The sequence below is a fragment of the Miscanthus floridulus genome, chromosome 5 (genome assembly GCF_019320115.1).
Source record: "Miscanthus floridulus cultivar M001 chromosome 5, ASM1932011v1, whole genome shotgun sequence".
NCBI classification, from domain to species: domain Eukaryota; kingdom Viridiplantae; phylum Streptophyta; class Magnoliopsida; order Poales; family Poaceae; genus Miscanthus; species Miscanthus floridulus.
Genome location: NC_089584.1, coordinates 89,588,947 through 89,607,036, shown reverse-complemented (window position 1 = coordinate 89,607,036; position 18,090 = coordinate 89,588,947). Strand labels below are relative to the sequence as shown.

Genomic DNA, 18,090 nt, shown 5'->3' with positions numbered 1-18,090 from the left:
CAGGGGTCCAAAGTGATCTCAAGAAGCTTGCATCAACATAATGCAATAACTGCAATGAAATCGATAAAAATGCTTTCTTTTTAACAAAAATGAGGCTGTAGCTTGTCTACCTGTTTACCATGAAAAAGATTTCTTGACCTTTGGAATGATCTGGGCTGCAAATGGTCTTGCCTGTATCTGGTCACGTTTAGGCGTTTTCTACACTTGAAGTGTTCCCTACTGATGGGCAGCGATCTTGGCTCTGTATGCATATACGTGGAACAGTGGAAGTGCGTCTTTCATGATACATATGTTGAAAAGATTGCTGAATTACATGAGAATTTTTAGCAGACGTTGTATTTAAGATATATGTTTCATTTTCAATCAACGCATATTTCTAAAGTTCTGACAAACATAAAAAAAACTGTAATAATACGAGTATGTTTTACTAGTACATTCAGAATAGTGAAGATGCTTACATGTTAACATTAGCTGATATGTAGTTTGTACCGCTACAAAACATTTAGGCCCCGTTCGCTTCGTTGAAAAAACAAGCTAAAACATTGTTCTGGCTGATTTGTTGTGAGAGAAAAACATTGTTCCGGCTGAAAAAACAAGTTGAAAAAGACGGATTATAAGATAAGCGAGGCTTCAGTCTGCCATTTTAACATTGACTGCTATCTAGTTTTGTAAAGTTGCCTCTTATCCGCGCTTCTTCGACCAAGGTTCTAGTCGTTTGGTCCTTATCAGTGGTTGGTTCCTCTAAATATCAGTGTTTTTGTTCATGATCTTCATACCTGTAATGGCAATGATCAAGTACTACAGACATATATTTCATTTCAGAGTCTCAATGTATGAGCTTTTTCATGACCTTATCTGTATGTAGTAGTTTTGCAGTCAGTGTGATAGGCTGATGGCACATATATAATTTTCCTTCCAAATTTTTATGCACCAAGATGTACCAAATCAACGACGACCTACTGTGTAACTATCTCGATGGGCTAACATCCCGATCTAATAGTAACAAGTAGCTATCTCTGCATTTTCACTGCTATGTTTATACAGGTTCTGGCAGCCCGATGCAAAATCACTAGGCTTGGATGCAGCTTGGGTGAAGTTGATGGGCTGTGCTCCTAAGCAGCAGCTGCAGCTACATGGACTGCAGCCCGAGCGGATGGGCTGTGCAGCTACAGCCCAACATCTGCAAGAAACAGAAACGAGCAGGCCCGAGAGAGCAGTTTTATTTTTTACACTACAAACAGCGACAGGTGGTAGCAACGCACTGCTTCGTGTTTTCTATCGGAAGAAGTTCCAGAAAATTCCTTCGCAAAAAAATAAGTCCTTAACGGCCAGGCACGTGTTAGCTCTAGATTCGTGACATCCACCCCTACGGTACGTGGCAAACGAAACATCGCCGGCCTTTCGGCAGAACCCCGTACTCGTGTCCACCACGTACCCCTCTCTCGGTCGCGCCACGCGTCTCCGGTGCGAGCTTTTATAAACGCAGCGCGAGGGGCGACACCGACACATGTGACAAGCCTCATCTCACACGTGCAGGACAGAGTAGTTTTGCTTCCCTTCGCATCCATCCATCCATCAGAATTCACACTTCCATAGCAGGGCGCTTGCGGTGCCCGGCAAAGCTTTGGTTCCGTGCAACACTGCCAGTCTGCCACCACCAGTCCAGCAGCAGCAGCTGCCGCCAGCAACAAAGAAAAGAAAGCAGCCATGGCATTCGTGCCGGTGTGCGTACAGTGCGGGACGCGGAGCAACCCGTGCCGGTGCAAGGTGGTCGGGCCGACGCTGGGGTTCGTGGCGTTCGTGGTGGCCGGGGTCATCGAGTGGCCGCTGGGGGCCGCCGTGTACCTGTTCCGCCACCGCAAGGGACGCCGCATCATGGCGCACCCAGCCACCGCCGTGTACCCGCGCGTCACCAGGGCCATCCCAATCTAATCGCCCGATCGACTCAGCCAGCCATCCATCCTGTTTCATGTCCCTTAAGCCGGGTTTGTGTCGCCACCGTACTGAGATGTCAGTCCTAATTTGTGAATCCTTTTACATCCGCCTTCTTTCTCAAGCGTGTGGTTTCAGTTTGTATACATTCGTACTCCGCTTGTAAGAATCGCCGTCAATGTACGTAATACTCCGTATCTCTTCAATCTATCCGAGTAACTTTTTATTGTAAGATTGATGGAGCATGCTATCCTTTGGTTGGATGATCTTTTTACCGATTAAGGGCTGATAATGACCGAAAGCTCACACAGCAAGAAACTGAATCCCGTTACAGAAGAGGATCAACTTCCGAGCCTGCAGACTCGTCTTGCTGGACCATCTTGCTGACCCAAATTAGGAAATACTGATCCTCCAATCCGTGCATGGCAAACCGCCCTTGACGTCCGCACGATGCAGCGTTCACGCTCAATTTAAAATATATTTTGGAACAAGTCATTTTTCTCCTCGTTATCTTTTGTTTAAAAAAATCCGGCAAACAATTATATTGGAATGTTTAGATATCCTATATCTGCTAGTCTGCTCGGCTGCACTTCTCGTAACCTTAGTAAACTGCCGCACCTGCAAGGCTGCGAGAAGTGCAGCCGGCTCGGCTGATTGTTTTTTCCTATGGTTTAAGAACTTTATAAAGTGTTTACCAAAATATATTTTATTAACAATGATGAAACCTCCTTAAAAGCATTCTAAGCAGAGTAAAAAAGATAATTTAGATGGCTTATAGTGTTGACTTTGTTCGATTTTAAAATTTGAATAGAAAATCTAGACTAGCGATAGAAGGCAAAAAGAGGATTTTATTTTCATCTTTAGAGGAAAAACTTCATCACCTCAAATAGAATGTCTAAAGCCCTCCCTCGAGGCCCACATCAATAGGTGTCAAAGCCCAATCCAATTTTTGGCAGTTTATCCTACAAAGCCTTGCATCGTAGTATTTGAAGTCCGTAACAATTGCTCATGTTTTTGTTTTATTAAACGGCAGCACTAACGCGCTCGGATGTCTGTGTTTGTCCGGACGTCCATGGATGCTCCGCCCGTCCGCTCGGATTCATGCGCCGCCCACGTTGCTCTGTTTCTCAGGCTTGCATCCAAAACCGTCCACTTCAGATTTGCTGCACACGCTGCTCGGATGACTCGTTCCCGCCTCTTCCACACTGACGTGACACCTTGTCTCTTCCAAGCCGCCCGAAAGACTCGCCCCCGCCCTTTTCACAACAGCACCGCGCACTTGTGTCTCCTCCCCACACTGCTGGCGGCGGCCTATGCCTCCTCCACGTGTCGGCGGTCGCGGCTTGGTTCTGCCCGCCCTCATAGACACCAACACCCATGATGTGCACATAACATGAAACACTTGAATGCAACATATATTTGAAACAGATAAAATATTTAGGACATACACTTGCAACGTATGTGTGAAAACATATGCAACATTCAGATAAAAACACTTACAACATGAAAAAAACGCTTACTGTAATATAAAACTGAAACAATTCAAACATTTAGAATATACTATTGCAACATATGTAATATCCAGACAAAAATGATTGCAATATACGTCTAGAAACATATGAAACATTTTGGACAAACTCTTGCAGCATGCTTCTGAAACACTTGCAACATGTGCTACATTCCCCAACTACTTTTGCAACATCCATAAGAAACAACTGCAACATACCTTTAAAACGACTAAACACCGGAAACATACATTTGCAACATAGGGGAAGGGAAGCCTAGGCCAGTCGATTCCAGGGGTTGGAGTCGGCGGCGAGCGGCAGCGCATGAGCACCACAAGCCCCCCCCCCCCCCCCCCCCGCTCATGGGTGCCCTAGGCTCGGGCGGGGAAAACCTGAGGCGCCACGACACATGCACCCCAACGGCCATGGTGGGGTCAGCGGCGTGCGCGATGGAGATGGGAGACTGACGGATGGACGGACAACGAAGCAGTGAGTGGCATAACTGTCTGGGACGGGTGCACGGCGTGGTCGGCGTTGGTGCGCGGGGGCGATGGAGCATGGTGCAGCAATCGACAAGTGAGCGGTAAGGAAAGAGGCGCGGACAATGAGCGACCACGCTGCTTCGGGGTTGGGCAGATAAGCACGAAAGAGTGAGGGGTGTGGAGCGAGCGGATAAGCATGAGGGAGTGGGGGATTTTGGTTTTTGTTTGGGGCTCGCTCCTAAGGAGCCGCGTCTGGATGGGAGTCTGGGACGGACACCCGAGTTGGATCATTGTCGTTTATTAAAACAAATAGTAAGGTTTGAGTTTTGAAAGACTAATTTGGGCTAACTTTAGAGAACTAGTTATTTTCATATCAAAATAGACCCTAATATCGTTCCTAACAGATTAGCAACCAGCAAAACATGCCCCAACATTGTTGGCAACATACAGATTAGCAACCAGCAAAACATGCCCCAACATTGTTGGCAACATATTAGCAACCAACTTATCAACAGTAATGTATATTTTCATGGATAAAGAGTTGTAGAGCAGTTCATTAGTTTCATGCACCCAACGATAATGATGCACTCAGAGCAACTCCAAGAACCCTTTTATATCATTTGTATTGATAGGAATAGAAATTTCAGTAAAAAAGATCCTCCAACAATTTCTTCAATTAAATCTCCACTATCACCATCATCTATTCCTAGTTTGTCATTAGCCAAAGATGAAAAGTGGGAATGACTCTGCAAAGTGCACATAAGGTATAGAAAAGTTGTTGGAACGTGGATAGATAAAGAGAGTGAATTTTACTCAAATGACTCTCCAAGAAACACTACTACACAAAATCTTAACCGAGGCGTTTCCAAAACTTTCTCCAAGACGGTTGGGCCGGTTGCCCGTCTCGGTTATTCGTGGTAGGACAGCCGGCCAAGCTACCGCCTCGGTTAATCATTAACCGAGGCATGCGCCTCGGTTAATCATTAACGGAGGCGGGCAACATAAAAAATCGCCTCAGTTAATGCCTATTAACCGAGACGGCGCCCTTCACTCTCTCCCTCCCTCCACTCTCTCTCCCTCGCACTCTCTCTCCCTCGCACCCTCTCCCTCCCCACGCAACGGTGTAGCAGGCTGGCGCGCGCGGCTGCCCTCCTCTCTCCCTCGTCGCACGGCATGGCAGCACCCTCCTCACCCACGCAGCGGCGCAGCAGGCCGACACACGGGCCTCCCCTCCTCCCTCGTCACACGGCCTAGCAGCGCCCTCTTCCCCCATGCAGCGGTGCAGCGGGCTGGCGGCAGCGCTCCTCCCTGTGGTAGATCCAGTGGTGGAGCGGCCGGATCCGGGGCGGTGCTCCTCCTGGTGGCAGATCTAGTTATGGAGCGGCCGGATCTGGGGGCGGCGCTCCTCTTGGTGGTGGATCCGGCTGTGGAGCGACCGGATCCAGCGACGGCGCTCCTCCTGGTGGTGGATACGGCGGTGGAGCGGCCGGATCCAACGGTGGCGCTCCTCCTAGTGGCGGATCCGGCGAGCAACGCGGCAGCGGCCCATGGATGGGCTGGCCAGGCTTATCCAAGGGTTTTCCTTTTTTTTATTTTTTTATTATATTAACCGAGGCAGGCAGGGCAACCGCCTCGGTTAAGGCCACGATTAACCGATCGTGACCTTTCGTCCGAGACGGTTGCAAAAACCACCTTGGTTAAGGCTTTTTGCCCGCCTCAGTTAAGTTTTCTGTAGTAGTGAAACTTTCTATATCCTTTCTAATTTGTAGGAATAGATATTTTGGTGGAAAAGTACACTCCGGTAGTTTCTTTAATTAGTTATCCAAATATTGTCCTCTTCTATTATGGATTTCTTGCTAGCAAAAAATAGAAAAAACAAGAATGGCTCTCTAGAGTGTAAGAGCAACTCCAACAGCTTGGCTAAAATTAGTAGCCAAATTCCATATTTAGCCATTTTGTAAAATAGAAAACTTCTAAAAAAAGAGGTCTACAACAACCTTCCTATTTCTCATCTCAGATAGCTAGTGCTTGTGGTTGGTTTACATGGCCACCAAAAATTAGGGGACAACCAGTTCCCTATTTTGCGAAGCCAGATAGCATATCTATTAGTCTATCTTTTGATATACAAATTCTAAAGTAGCATCCAAAAACAAGAATAGTCGAGCTATTGAAGTTGCTCTAAACGAGATATAGAAAACTGTTGGATAGTGGTAAGATATAGAAAACAATTTTTATGCAAATAACTCTTCAACTAATGATTTAAAGAGTGAACTGTAGAAAGATTCTTAGAGCATCTCGAAGAATACCCAATAATCCTTCCCAATCCATGATTTTTGGGAAGAGCGAAAAAATCTATCTCCAACAACTCTCAAACTCACCTCCCAATCTTTTGGCACTTAGAAAAAAACTCCCTCTTACGCGTAAAGATGCAACTCCAGGTTGCGCCTATCTTCTCCCACAGCTATCCAAACGCCCGTATACTTGGGCCAATCTAAAGATGGAAGGGCGGAGAAAGAATAAAGAGTTGAAAAAGGGTTGCTGATGCAAATGTACAAGAGAGAGAGAGAATATATAAAAGTGGTTAGGATAATTTAGATATAGTATATGATTCTTGATGTAAAATTATCTTCTATATTTTAGGAGTGAGTTACTGAAAATTGTTGGAGATGATCTTATTTATTACTTCCATCACATTTTGGTAAGTTGGAAAACTCTATGGTTTTGGAAAGAAATTTTTGAAAACTCTTAGAGATACTCTTAGAGATGTTCTTATGGGTTGCCCGGCTAGCGTAACTCCAAAAGACTCTTTATATTCTTTTGACAGTAATAGGAATAGAGAATTTGGTGAAAAAAAGACCCTCTAAAATAACTTAGTCAATTAAATCTTTAAATATTGTCATTCTCTATTTTTTGTTTCTGCTAGTCAAAGATGTGCATATATAAAGAACAATTTTTTATTTAAAAATGATTCTAAATCTAAACGGGGACTTAGAGAGTGAGTTTGAAAGACCGCCGGAGATGCTAAAATAAATGTTGATTCTTATCAATCCAGTTTTCTATAACTGCCAATTACATTTTGGAAGCACTTCATGGGTGGAATCAGTTTCTGGCAGGTGGGTTTGATGCACTTCCGGCCCACCTATATAGGCATACTAGGTGAATCGATTGCAAAAGATCTCACTTTCTTGTGGGCTGCTGAGGAAGATAATAATGTATCGATTCTTATCAATCAATTTTTTCTATGACTGTCAATTACATTTTGAAATCAGTATCAGAAACAAAATGCCAATCGCATTTTTTAAGCACCTCACGGCTGCCGATGAAGATAATCAAATGTATTGATTCATATCAATCAATTTTTTTTCCAAAACTGTGAATTACATTTTGAAATCCGTATCAGAAACAAAATCCGGATATCAGCCGTGCGTGACGTTTAACGGCTCTCTAGTCTCGACGGTGGCACGTATCCCGCTCGAATCGAATCAACACGCTCCGCCTGGCTCCTCGCTCCGAACCGGAATCGTGCGTACTACGTGCCGAACAGTTCGTCGCCTCCGCCCACGTTCTACGTAATATACATAGCCCACGCCGACGCCTTCCTCCTCCGAAAATCACGACGGAAAGATGGAACCTACTCCAAAGAAGAATCCGATAATCATGGATACGGAGGCGGAGATTCAACAAAATCAGCTGCTGCCCGACGATCTCGTGCTCGAGATCGTCGCCAGGTGCGGCACCATTGGCGACGCCATCCGCTGCGCCGCCACCTCCAAGTCCCTAGGCCGGGGAATCCTCCACGCGCCCTTCCTCCGGCACCTCCGCGGCTTCCTCGGGGAACACGGCGACGACGGCTGCCCGTTCATCCCGACGCTCCTCCTCGAGCACAGCGAAGGAGCACCTCATCGAACGCCACAGCCTGCACCCCGTCGAGCTGTCCGTGTGCAACCCGACCACGGGGGAGCGGCGCTTGCTCCCGCCGCACGACGTGCAAGACATGTCCCACGCCCTCCTCGACGAGGACCCGATCGTCGCCCCGTCATCGTTCAAGCTGCTCGTCGCGGAGCTGTCGAACAACAACGCTTCAACGGCGCTCTACGTGCAGATCTTCTCCTCCGACTCTGAGCCCGAGGAGGGCGGCGGGTGGGGACCTGCGTTGGCCCGCCCCATCGTCAGCAGCTTCCGCGAGTCGCGGTTCAAGTTCGGCTGCAGCTACGGGAACACAGGGCGTCCCAGGCCCGTCGTCCTAGGTGACACCGTCTACTGGCCGTGCACCTCGAGACTAGGGGACCGCATCCTCGTGTGGCGGTGGCGCGGAGGGGTAGCTCGCGAGGCTTGGATTGCCGATCTCCCGCCCGGGGGGCACCCGGAGAAGTGCCTCGCGGTGCTGCCGTCGCCGGCCGACGCTGCGGGTGCGGGGTCACAGTCACAGGCATTGCTGGGCTTGATCGGCATAGAAGCTGGCGAGATTGAGGTGTGGGCCAGTGAAAAATTAGCGGCGCCGGATCCGCCACCGCCAGGGAGTGGAAATTGTGGCAGCGTATCCAGGAGGCGGCCATTCCACGGCCGATGGATTTTAGCAGCCGATGGTTGCGCGGCGCGGAGCTCTCGTGGTTCTGCGAGGGGAGCGGCACACTCTTTTTGCGGCCGCGCGATGGGACGATGAGCCCTTTGCTGTTCCGTCTGGACACCATGGAGGTGAGCAAGCTCGACGCCAGGGAATGGGAACTGAACCCGGAGCCCGAGTTCTGCCCGTACGAGGTTGATCTGCTCTCGCACATGCTGTTCGTGATGAAGCAGTTCGGATTCCTTCTGATTCTATATCAATTCATTATTCCAGTAGTATGCTCATAGGACTATAGAATGACTGTTGCTGATGCCTCATAGTAACCGTTTTTACTATCTTCTGTAAACATATTATGACAATTTGTGTTTTCTCTCTCCTCCACGTCCTAATTTTTCTTTCACTCAATCTTCACACTCGGCACTAGCTAGCTAGTCTCCAATTCCAGGGAATATTCTATCCTAGTCATCGAGATTCTCTACTCTATACTCATTTCTCCCGCACCCGTGTTATCTCTATCCCATACTCTATACCCACTATTTCATATTTTATTCCCCTCCCCCCCTTTCTCTCTCTCTATACAGTGTCGCTACAGTGTTTAGCGTACCTGGGCGTGCTCGCTGGATTTAGCGGTGGCATATGCGGTCGGTAGCGTACCGCGCGCGATGCAGGTCCCCGGTGCGGGCGCGCGCACCGCGCGGTACGCTACCGCGTACGGCAGGTCGGTTTGGCGGTCCGCGGTGCGGACAGCCTTAGTTCCCCACCCCCTCCATTTTCTGCAAGAATATGCTTCTCCAGCGAGATTGTGCTAGGGATTTGCGAATCTTAGAGCTAGGATTGCCAATGAAGAATTCCGGGCCTTAGTGGAAGGTTAAAATCCACCAACGTCCTATTTCCATGGCCACTGTGATGGATTTTTTTCTTTCGAAAACACGTCTGTTGACGCGTGTTTCATTAAGAGGAAGAGTTGCTCACATTTTTAAAAAAGAGGAAGAGTTGTAAAATAGAACACGACGTGGCCACGAGAGACCTCGTAGCGCAGATTACAAAACCACAGAGACAGTGTTTAGCAACCTAGAGGAACCACGCAACAGAAAAAAGACAGTGAGAGAGGGACCCTCCGCCTCAAATCCTAAGTTCCTAACCGACTAGACTTGCAAAAGGAAGAACACATCAACACAAAGGCTGCCGACAACAAAGATGAAGCCGTGGTGGCAAAGTATCCACCAAGAAGAGACAAGATGAACAATCAGCTGCCCATCACGCACTCACCGCCATGGAATCATACTCATCCAAGGAAAAGCCTTGACTATGCAAGAGGTGAGGTCGAATGGTGGCACTTGTGGTCTTGTGGAGCTCCGTGTGGACATGGGACAGTAAGACATCTATAGGGGATTAGGCTAACAAGTGGAGTGTTGGCCCATGAGTAGGGTTTAGTAATGCGAGATGAGATTATTAGACTTAAAGACGGTGAAGTGTGGATGGTGAGAGCTAACTACAGTTGAAAACCTATGCATCAATAAGAGCATTAAATCTTTGAAGGTTTTATGTATGCAACCTTGGAAGATGATTTACAGATGGTCATGCTGACGCTGCCACCTCCAACCTCCCTTCCCCCTCCACTCACATGCCACGCTGTTGATCGAGTGCACCGCCCCTTGCATCCATAGTCGCAAGGATGGCAGTGGGATGGTTGTTTTTCTCAAGGATGCCTCCTTCACTTGGTGGCAGCACAGTCGGGGCCAGTCACCTTTATCTTTTCAAGTCTTTCAACCAAATCAGGTGACAGGAATGGTAGATCTATGCTATATGGGTGCTTTCCTTGTTGGTGCCTCCTCTTTTGTGAGGTTTGTGCGAAGGGACGACAGACTAGGTGGCGGCGACAAGTAAAAAAGGTGCACTTGTGGGTGACAGATGGTGTCTTTGCTGCATGGTTGGACCACCATGCCTTTCAGAGGGTAGTCAGGTGAGCATGAGCTTTGGCGATAATAACTACCGCTTGCAGTGCTGGTGCACTCGTGGGTGGCTACGAGGTTTGTGCGACTTGGGGATATCTGGGTGAAATCCTTGCCCAACGTGTTATCAGTCTAGACGACAACGACGCCTAGGGTGCCATTTCCCCATTGGGGCATCATTGAGTGGCTTCCCTCCCTACCTTTCACTTCTCTAAGTGAATATGTTGTCTGGTTTCTTAGACAAGCGACAGTGACACCTTAGCGTCACTCCCTTCTTATAGGCGTTTTTATTGGAGGTGCAACTACCGACCAATGAGTTCATCTCTTTGTGCTTCTTATTACCTGGCCTATCTAGGTATGGATGAGGTTTTTGCCTCCTCATGCTATTGTTTGTTTTCGGCGTGCAATCACTCCTGGTCTAAGCTTGTAGTGGTGAAGTTGAAGCTGCTTCTTCATTAATTCTTGGGCATAGCAAAGCCTGATAACAATGATACATTATGGTCTCTCAAGATGTGTTGGTGCTAGTTGTCCGCAGGTAATGGATGCTTATTGGCGCTATCCAAGGTCTACCATGGGAAGTCGGAGCTGCTTGCCTACTACGGTGTTAAAGCTCGGCAACAATAGTGTATGGTCTTTCATAAAAAAATAATAGTGTATGGTCGGCTTTTTCTTGAGGCATATGACTCCTTGGCGTCTCTTATTATTTTAGGCGAACCGTCAATATTCTAAAAGCGCTCATATTCTAGACATGGGATTGCGAGGTGAAGTCAGAGCTGCTCGTTGTTGGGGCACGATGATACTTAGATTGATGGCGATTGTATGGTCCCTATCTAGGTCTATGGATGCTAGCTGTATATAAGAGGTGGAGACACATGGTTATATAAGAGGTGGAGACATATGGTGGCTTTGGCTGAAGGAAAGTAGGAATTGCTTGGCCGCTTCTACCATAAGATCCGTACCAATAACACATGGTTGTTCTATTGTTGATTGCCAGTAAGATGTTTAGACGGCTATGTTTCGTCTTATATTAAACTTGTCTTCTACTTATTTGAATGGCAAAGCTCCTAACTTTTTATTCAAAAAATATATGTTGTGACATTTGGTGGCTAAGTTTTGAATGTGCTATAATACTTCACTTTGAGCCAAAAAAAACCCTTCAATTTCTCACACAAACGCTAGAGTGTTTTCTTTTTTTCTTTCTTTTTTCCAAGGATGATATATTGATATCCCAGCCATCAAGAGATAAGTCTGGCTTACGGTTTTTTCAATAAACCGCCACTTGAAAACAAATGCACTGGCGGTTCACATAAGCGAACCACCAGTATTAACGGTCTATTTACTCTGACTATTTGCGTAAGAAAGCCGCAAGTGTAAATAGGCCATTAACAATGATGATTTTCTTATAGGAACCGCTAGTGTAAATGGGTTTACACAGGCGGTTCTTTGCCTAGGCCCATGGATTTTGCTCTACTGGGGCTTGCTCATTTCAAACCGCTAGTGAAGAAAAAGGACACCGCCATGAGAAATCACCGCTATACTAGTGTCGGTCGCGGATGCAGAGTAAGACTAAAATGAAAAAGGTTAGTTCCTATGAATACTTTTGCTTGCAGCAACTTTTATGAACGAAAATATGAAACCATGACTTTATATGTGATACATTTGGTAAAGTATATCCAATCTTCGTCTCCCTGGCAATTAGGCTATAGCAATATATTAATTGTACTTGGCTGGCCCTCCCTGTGTAAAAATTCCTGGCTCCGCAACAGCCTGCGTTGGTATAATCCCACCGCATGTTGCCAATTCCCGCCCATACAGCCTTGCCTACATCAAAAGCGCTTTTTGTTATGAAGAAGGCAAGTAGTTGTGCATGGGAGGACATAAAGATGGAAATATCCTTCGAGGTGTGGGAGGTCTTGCAGTGGCATGACCAAGAGCTCGCGCAGGGCTTCGTATAGACCTACTCCAGGCGCCGCTGCAATCCCGGTGGCTGTCGACGCCATGCAAGTGGACGGATGCCCTTCGACGTCAACCTCATCATCATATCTCTTTTGCCCCCACCCCCACGACTTGTCCCGACATGCCTGGGCAAGGACTTTCCCTTCCCCGCCGCTGTTGTATCCTCGGTCATCGACATCGGCGTTAGGTTGGAACACATGGTAGTAGCCGTCAAAAGAAAGCAGAGGTGTGGGTGGTGGCGTTGACAGGACTCAAGGGCATGGATCACTGCTGTGTTAGGTGCCTATGAACCATTTACTTGCTTTGGTTTGGAGGTGTGGGTTCAAGCCAATAGGAACCGGACCACCGACGAAGCTGGGCCTTGGGCCCCCTTACCACAACCTAAGTAGTAGTCATAGGTATTTAAATGATAATTTGTACTTAATAGAGTCATACTCTATATTTATTGTTGGGTTTTTGAGATATTAATTAGCATCAAATTTTTGATTAGTGACTAATTGTTCTAGCATTTGTGTACACATTGGTCTTCGTAAGGCAAATTGGCCCCTCCTAAAATTTGCTCCTAGCTCCGCCACCAAACCAAAAGTTTTCTGGTACGATCCATACCAAACCAAACCATTCATCAGGTCAGCCCATTTAAAAACAACTAAAACACAGCCAAAGACAAAAGCAAATCGTTAAAACCATTTCACGCCAAGCAGCAGGGCTACTCGTGAATCATGGTATGCCCAAGGATAATGAAAAAAGAAAAACTCTAAAGAAGCTGTGGTCCCGAGGTTAATTGCTCCGTGTAAGATGCACAGCAAAATAAAGAAATTTACCGAACTTTTGAGAACCTCTTTCGATCTTCCGTGGGGTGTCTTAAAAGAAAAGTAAAAAAAAAATCAACCAATATATATATTCGGCAACTGCTCCGGTACTCCTTCGAGAAGGCACGAATCTCAATACAGCCAATCTAGAAAATCAATTATTTTCTGTTTGATATGTTGCCTAGGTCACCGGTCGGGCTCAACCTTTCCAACCCAGTCCTAGTCCAGCCCATGAGCTCTGCTGCGTTAATTCGTCAGATGCCGCTGGGCTCCTCGGCATGCCACTGTTCCCACTTGGCCTCCTACCACCGTCGCCGGATGGAGGCCGTGGCGCCGGCGAGAACAGAGATGGCGCCACCATGCGGTGGCTAGACGCGCAGCCACCCAAGTCGATCGTGTATGTCGTGCTGGGGAGCGAGGTGCCGCTGCGCGTGGAACTGGTGCACAAGCTGGATCTTGGGCTGGAGCTCGCGCTGGGACACGATTCCTTTGGGTTCTCAGGAAGCCAGCAGTGTCTCGAAGTCGGACGGTCTCCCACCCGGCTTCCAAGAGCGCACTCATGGCCTAGGGCTGGTACGGTCACCTTGGGGTGGGTTCCTCAAATCACCATACTGGTGCATGGCGTGGTAGGCGCGTTCATGATGCATTGTTGCCGGAACTCTCTCATCGAAGGGCTTCTGTATGGCCACCCTCTCATCATGCTGCAGATCTTCGCTGACCAAGGGCCGAACATGTACAAGGCTCATGGAGGGGAGGGAGGTCGGGCTGCAGGTGACAAGGGATGGGGACGACGGGTCTTTTGATCGCCATGACATCGCAAGTGGGTCCGGGCCTTCAAGATAGGGGAAGATTCCAAAGAGGGTCTTTAGAGCAAATGCACTGAAGATGCAATAGATTGTAGCCGATAACAGCTTCCCACTCGAGCCTGTCGCCGGGGTCGTCACGGTGGACTCGGTGCCATCAAGGAGGCCCTCGATCGATGCGCGGGAGCTGGAGCTCCACAAGGTCGACGCTGGCGTGGCGCCACGGCGGGAGGCGCGCGAGCTCCGCCAGCCGCTGCTACACGTTGCTGTCTCTACGAATTAACCGAGCGGAGAGAGCTGATGGGCTGGACTCAGGGCTGGGTTGGACAAGTTGAGCCCAACCGTGACCTAGGCATCAAATCAAACAGAAAATATCGTGCCTTTTTTTAGAGGAAGGAATACTTTGGCAGTTGCCTATATTCTATTCCACCTTTTGGTTATAACAAGACCAATACATATATATGTATGGAGAGGAAGACAAGAGAGAATATATATAATTTTATTCGCTGGTTCTTGTAAATAATAATAAAACAATCTCAGTACATTTCTTCTGATTACAAATGTATCCTACTCTCTACTATATAAAAGAAAAAACAATAACCATAGTATACATATGTACAAATTTCACTAACACACAGTTATCAACCAAACTTTACACGGTGCGCATTGGAGAAATGCTTAGCAGCTGCAACCATTCCGGCCGCTGGCGCTGGGTCATACGACCCAGTACTACCGGGACGGCCGGAGTTATCAGCCGCTTTAGCAGAGCCAAAGCAAGAGAACCACGATGCCACGGCCGCCCAGACACCGTAACCGGATTTGATCTTGTTTCTTCCCATGAGCAATCAGATGACGAGTCTATCAATGAGACTAGCTTTCAGTTTTGTCTATGTGTGTTCGATATGTGTTCCTGTGATCAAGAGTTAGTTGTGTTGCTCGCTGTTGCAGTTCTCACCAGGGACTTCAACTAGTATTTATATAGCTAAGGTAAGTGTGCTCGCAGTGGCAGCTTGCTTGGCGGTGAAGGTAACACGCGTATGTACATGCGTCAGTGAGAATGACATCCATTTTGGAACGGAGGGAGTATACCATATGTGAAGTGAATAATTTCTAAGGTAATTCCCTTTTTTCGAATAGGTAATTCTTATCTTAGTTTAAGTATGATTCTCCATACTACTGGCGTGGAACTACCATACCAGCGAGTGAGGAGAGTTTCAATGAGAAGGACAACGCAGTTGCGTCAGATTGTCAAGGCAGAGTAGGCTGGACAATCGATTATTATATTAGTGAACAAGAAAGTGGTTACCGCAATTTCTTGCAATTATACCATTAGGATACATACAACCAGAATCCGGTTCTTAGTAGTCCGGCATCTTACGTAACATGCTACCACTCCTCCTCCTCCTATTTAACAGAACTTAACAGTATGGGCGCTGGAGAAATGTTGAGCCGCCGCAGCAATTCCGGCCGCCCCATCGCTCCCGCTCCCGGTGTGCCTACCGGAGCCTGCCGCCGTAGTAGCAGAGCAAAACCACGATAACCACGACGCCACGGACGACCAGAAATCGGCTCCGGCTTCGGATTCCATCTTCTCGCTTCCCCGACCCCGAGCGATGAACTATATATCAGCAAATTAAACACAACGCGCCGCCGAGTGGACGGACTTGGGGTTTGATTTGTTTTTCGTCAAAGTCGTGTGCTGACTGCTGACGATGTGTAACTACCAGCTCTGGCCGCTGAAGGGTTTATATATATATATATATATATATATATATATATATATATATATATAACTACTACCTGTAGCTGGCTACAAAATAACTTATTCTGTAGCCACTTTGAGTTACAATAATTACTATGTTAATTTATGAGATTATAGTACCTCCTTACTAAGTGGTTTACTACAACGTTATGGTAAATATCCACGTGTGTTATAGTAACCCAACTATCGTAAATATGTATTGACATTATCGTAAATTAGTATATAAAACTATCGTAAATAGAGGTGGCTACAGAATAATTTATTTTGTAGTTGGCTACTGAATATATTCTTCATATATATATATATATATATATATATATATATATATATATATATATATATATATATATATAGAGAGAGAGAGAGAGAGAGAGAGAGAGAGAGAGAGTCTTGGCCAGCGCGCGCGTGTGCGCAGCTACAGAGAATGCATGCTTCGCGATCAAGGTAGCAAAGCGAGGACTAAGTACACCAAGGACGACTGTTCTTGGGTCTTGGAGTGAGGTCACTATGCTAGCAAGCAGTGCACGGCAACCATGATCTTGCTCTATTTCGTGCTTGACAGGGAAAGCAACGAACTTGCTCGCCAAGATGGGTTGACCTGTGCGTCTAGCTGCGATATGCCTGGGAATGTTCCAATATTCCTGCTAGCCGCGCTCCACCACCAGCATCAGGTACTATGCAATCAGGACGTGAGTGGACCTTCCGTGGTGCATGCCTCAACTGGTTTCGCGTGAGATGCATTTAGGTGCTGTTTGGAGTAACGACAATGGAATGGAAAGGATTCACAACCAGAATCTGTAATTTGTTAGTGATGCGTGGTTCTCTGTTTTAGCATTTAATATTTAGTATAAATTTTTTCTACCAAATGTCACATATTTAAGATTCTCATATGCTATGGCTGGTGGTAGTGTTTTATTACTATTTAAAAACACTAGTCAAACTTTATCATTTTAGTAGTTATTGCTCCTGCTATTTGTTACGGTGTAATGATTATCTGATCCCACGGTGACCGGTTACAGCTTAATTAGCTCGACCAAACATAAAATGACCACTACTACATAAATCTTTTGTAGGGACGGCTCCAGATGATTTATAGGGATGGTTTGGCCAGCCGCCCCTACCAAAGCGTGGCTATAAATCATGTATTTATAGGGGCGGCGAGTGTTACCAGTCGCCCCTACAAATCGATTTGTAGGAGCGGCTGTAGTACTAGCCGCTCCTATAATACTTATTTATAGGGGTGGTTTAGTCTAGAACCGCCCCTACAGTATATTTTTCCGTAAAAAAAATCAAATTTATAATTTAAATTCGACTATATATATATATATATATATATATATATATATATATATATATATATATATATATATAAATATAATTCAAATCTGACAAGAACGTATATAATTCAAATCTGACCACCACAAGCACATGAGCATTATATAAACTACAATTACAAGTCCAATTCGCAAGAATATATACAATCCATCATTAAATAGACATAATTCACAAGGTAAGACCAATGTCAAATTTTATACACATTGTTATCAACGGCCTATAGCTAGCTTTTCAGTCTCACGAAGGTGTTGGTACTGAGGATTTCTACCTAAGTTAGAATCTCGGTCATGGTAGGTGCCTTTGACGTGTACAATCTGGTCTAATATGAAGTTGCAAAGGTCGCCGACGAGCTCTAAGAGTTGATCATGCTTGTATGGGTCTCTTTTCATTTCTTTCTCTTCTTTTCACTACAAGAAAACAAGTTTCGGTTTAGTATTTCCTACCATGTGCGAAGTTTTTATACTACGGGTGAAGAGGTTCAAACTTACCCTTAAAGGGTGTCTCTTGTATGCACCGGTGTTATTTATCATAGAACATATATAGTATCCACAATATACACTCTCAGGCTTCTGCTTGGGGCACTGTGTATTTTGCATATGAAAATATTAAGTAATGCTTTTGACAACCATGTAATGGAGTACTAAAGAAGTAAGTTACACTTACCGCACATAGTATTTTTATAGCCAGCCTTTCCTTCCTTACTGGATCATGCATTCCTTGATGTTTAGTGACATAGACCCCGTTCGCTGGTCTGAAACTTGACTAAAACTGGCTGAAAACACTGTTCCGGCTGAATTGTTATAAGAGAAAAACACTGTTTCGGCTGAAAAAAGAAGCCGAACAAGCCATTTTTAAGACAAGCGAACGGGGCCATAGAACCTAAATGTCCTGTTCGAATTATTTTAGCAAATATAACTTGTTAGTATCCAAAAGTTAATGTTATAAGTATGTATACAAACATATAAGCTAATGAGGATTGTCGATATGTAT

At 46.1% G+C, this 18,090-nt stretch overlaps 1 protein-coding gene across 1 annotated transcript; it reads left to right on the top strand.

Annotated features, from left to right (window-relative positions):
- Window positions 1-1,608: 1,608 nt before the first annotated feature.
- Window positions 1,609-2,142, top strand: LOC136452571 (uncharacterized). The gene has a single exon (XM_066453177.1). It carries the CDS (start codon window positions 1,708-1,710, stop codon window positions 1,930-1,932), a length of 225 nt encoding a protein of 74 aa, XP_066309274.1. The 5' UTR covers window positions 1,609-1,707; the 3' UTR covers window positions 1,933-2,142.
- Window positions 2,143-18,090: the final 15,948 nt, after the last annotated feature.

What these genes read in the sequence shown, in the direction of transcription:
- LOC136452571 (XM_066453177.1), top strand. Translation starts at nt 1,708, where the DNA reads ATGGCATTCGTGCCGGTGTGCGTACAGTGCGGGACGCGGAGCAACCCG.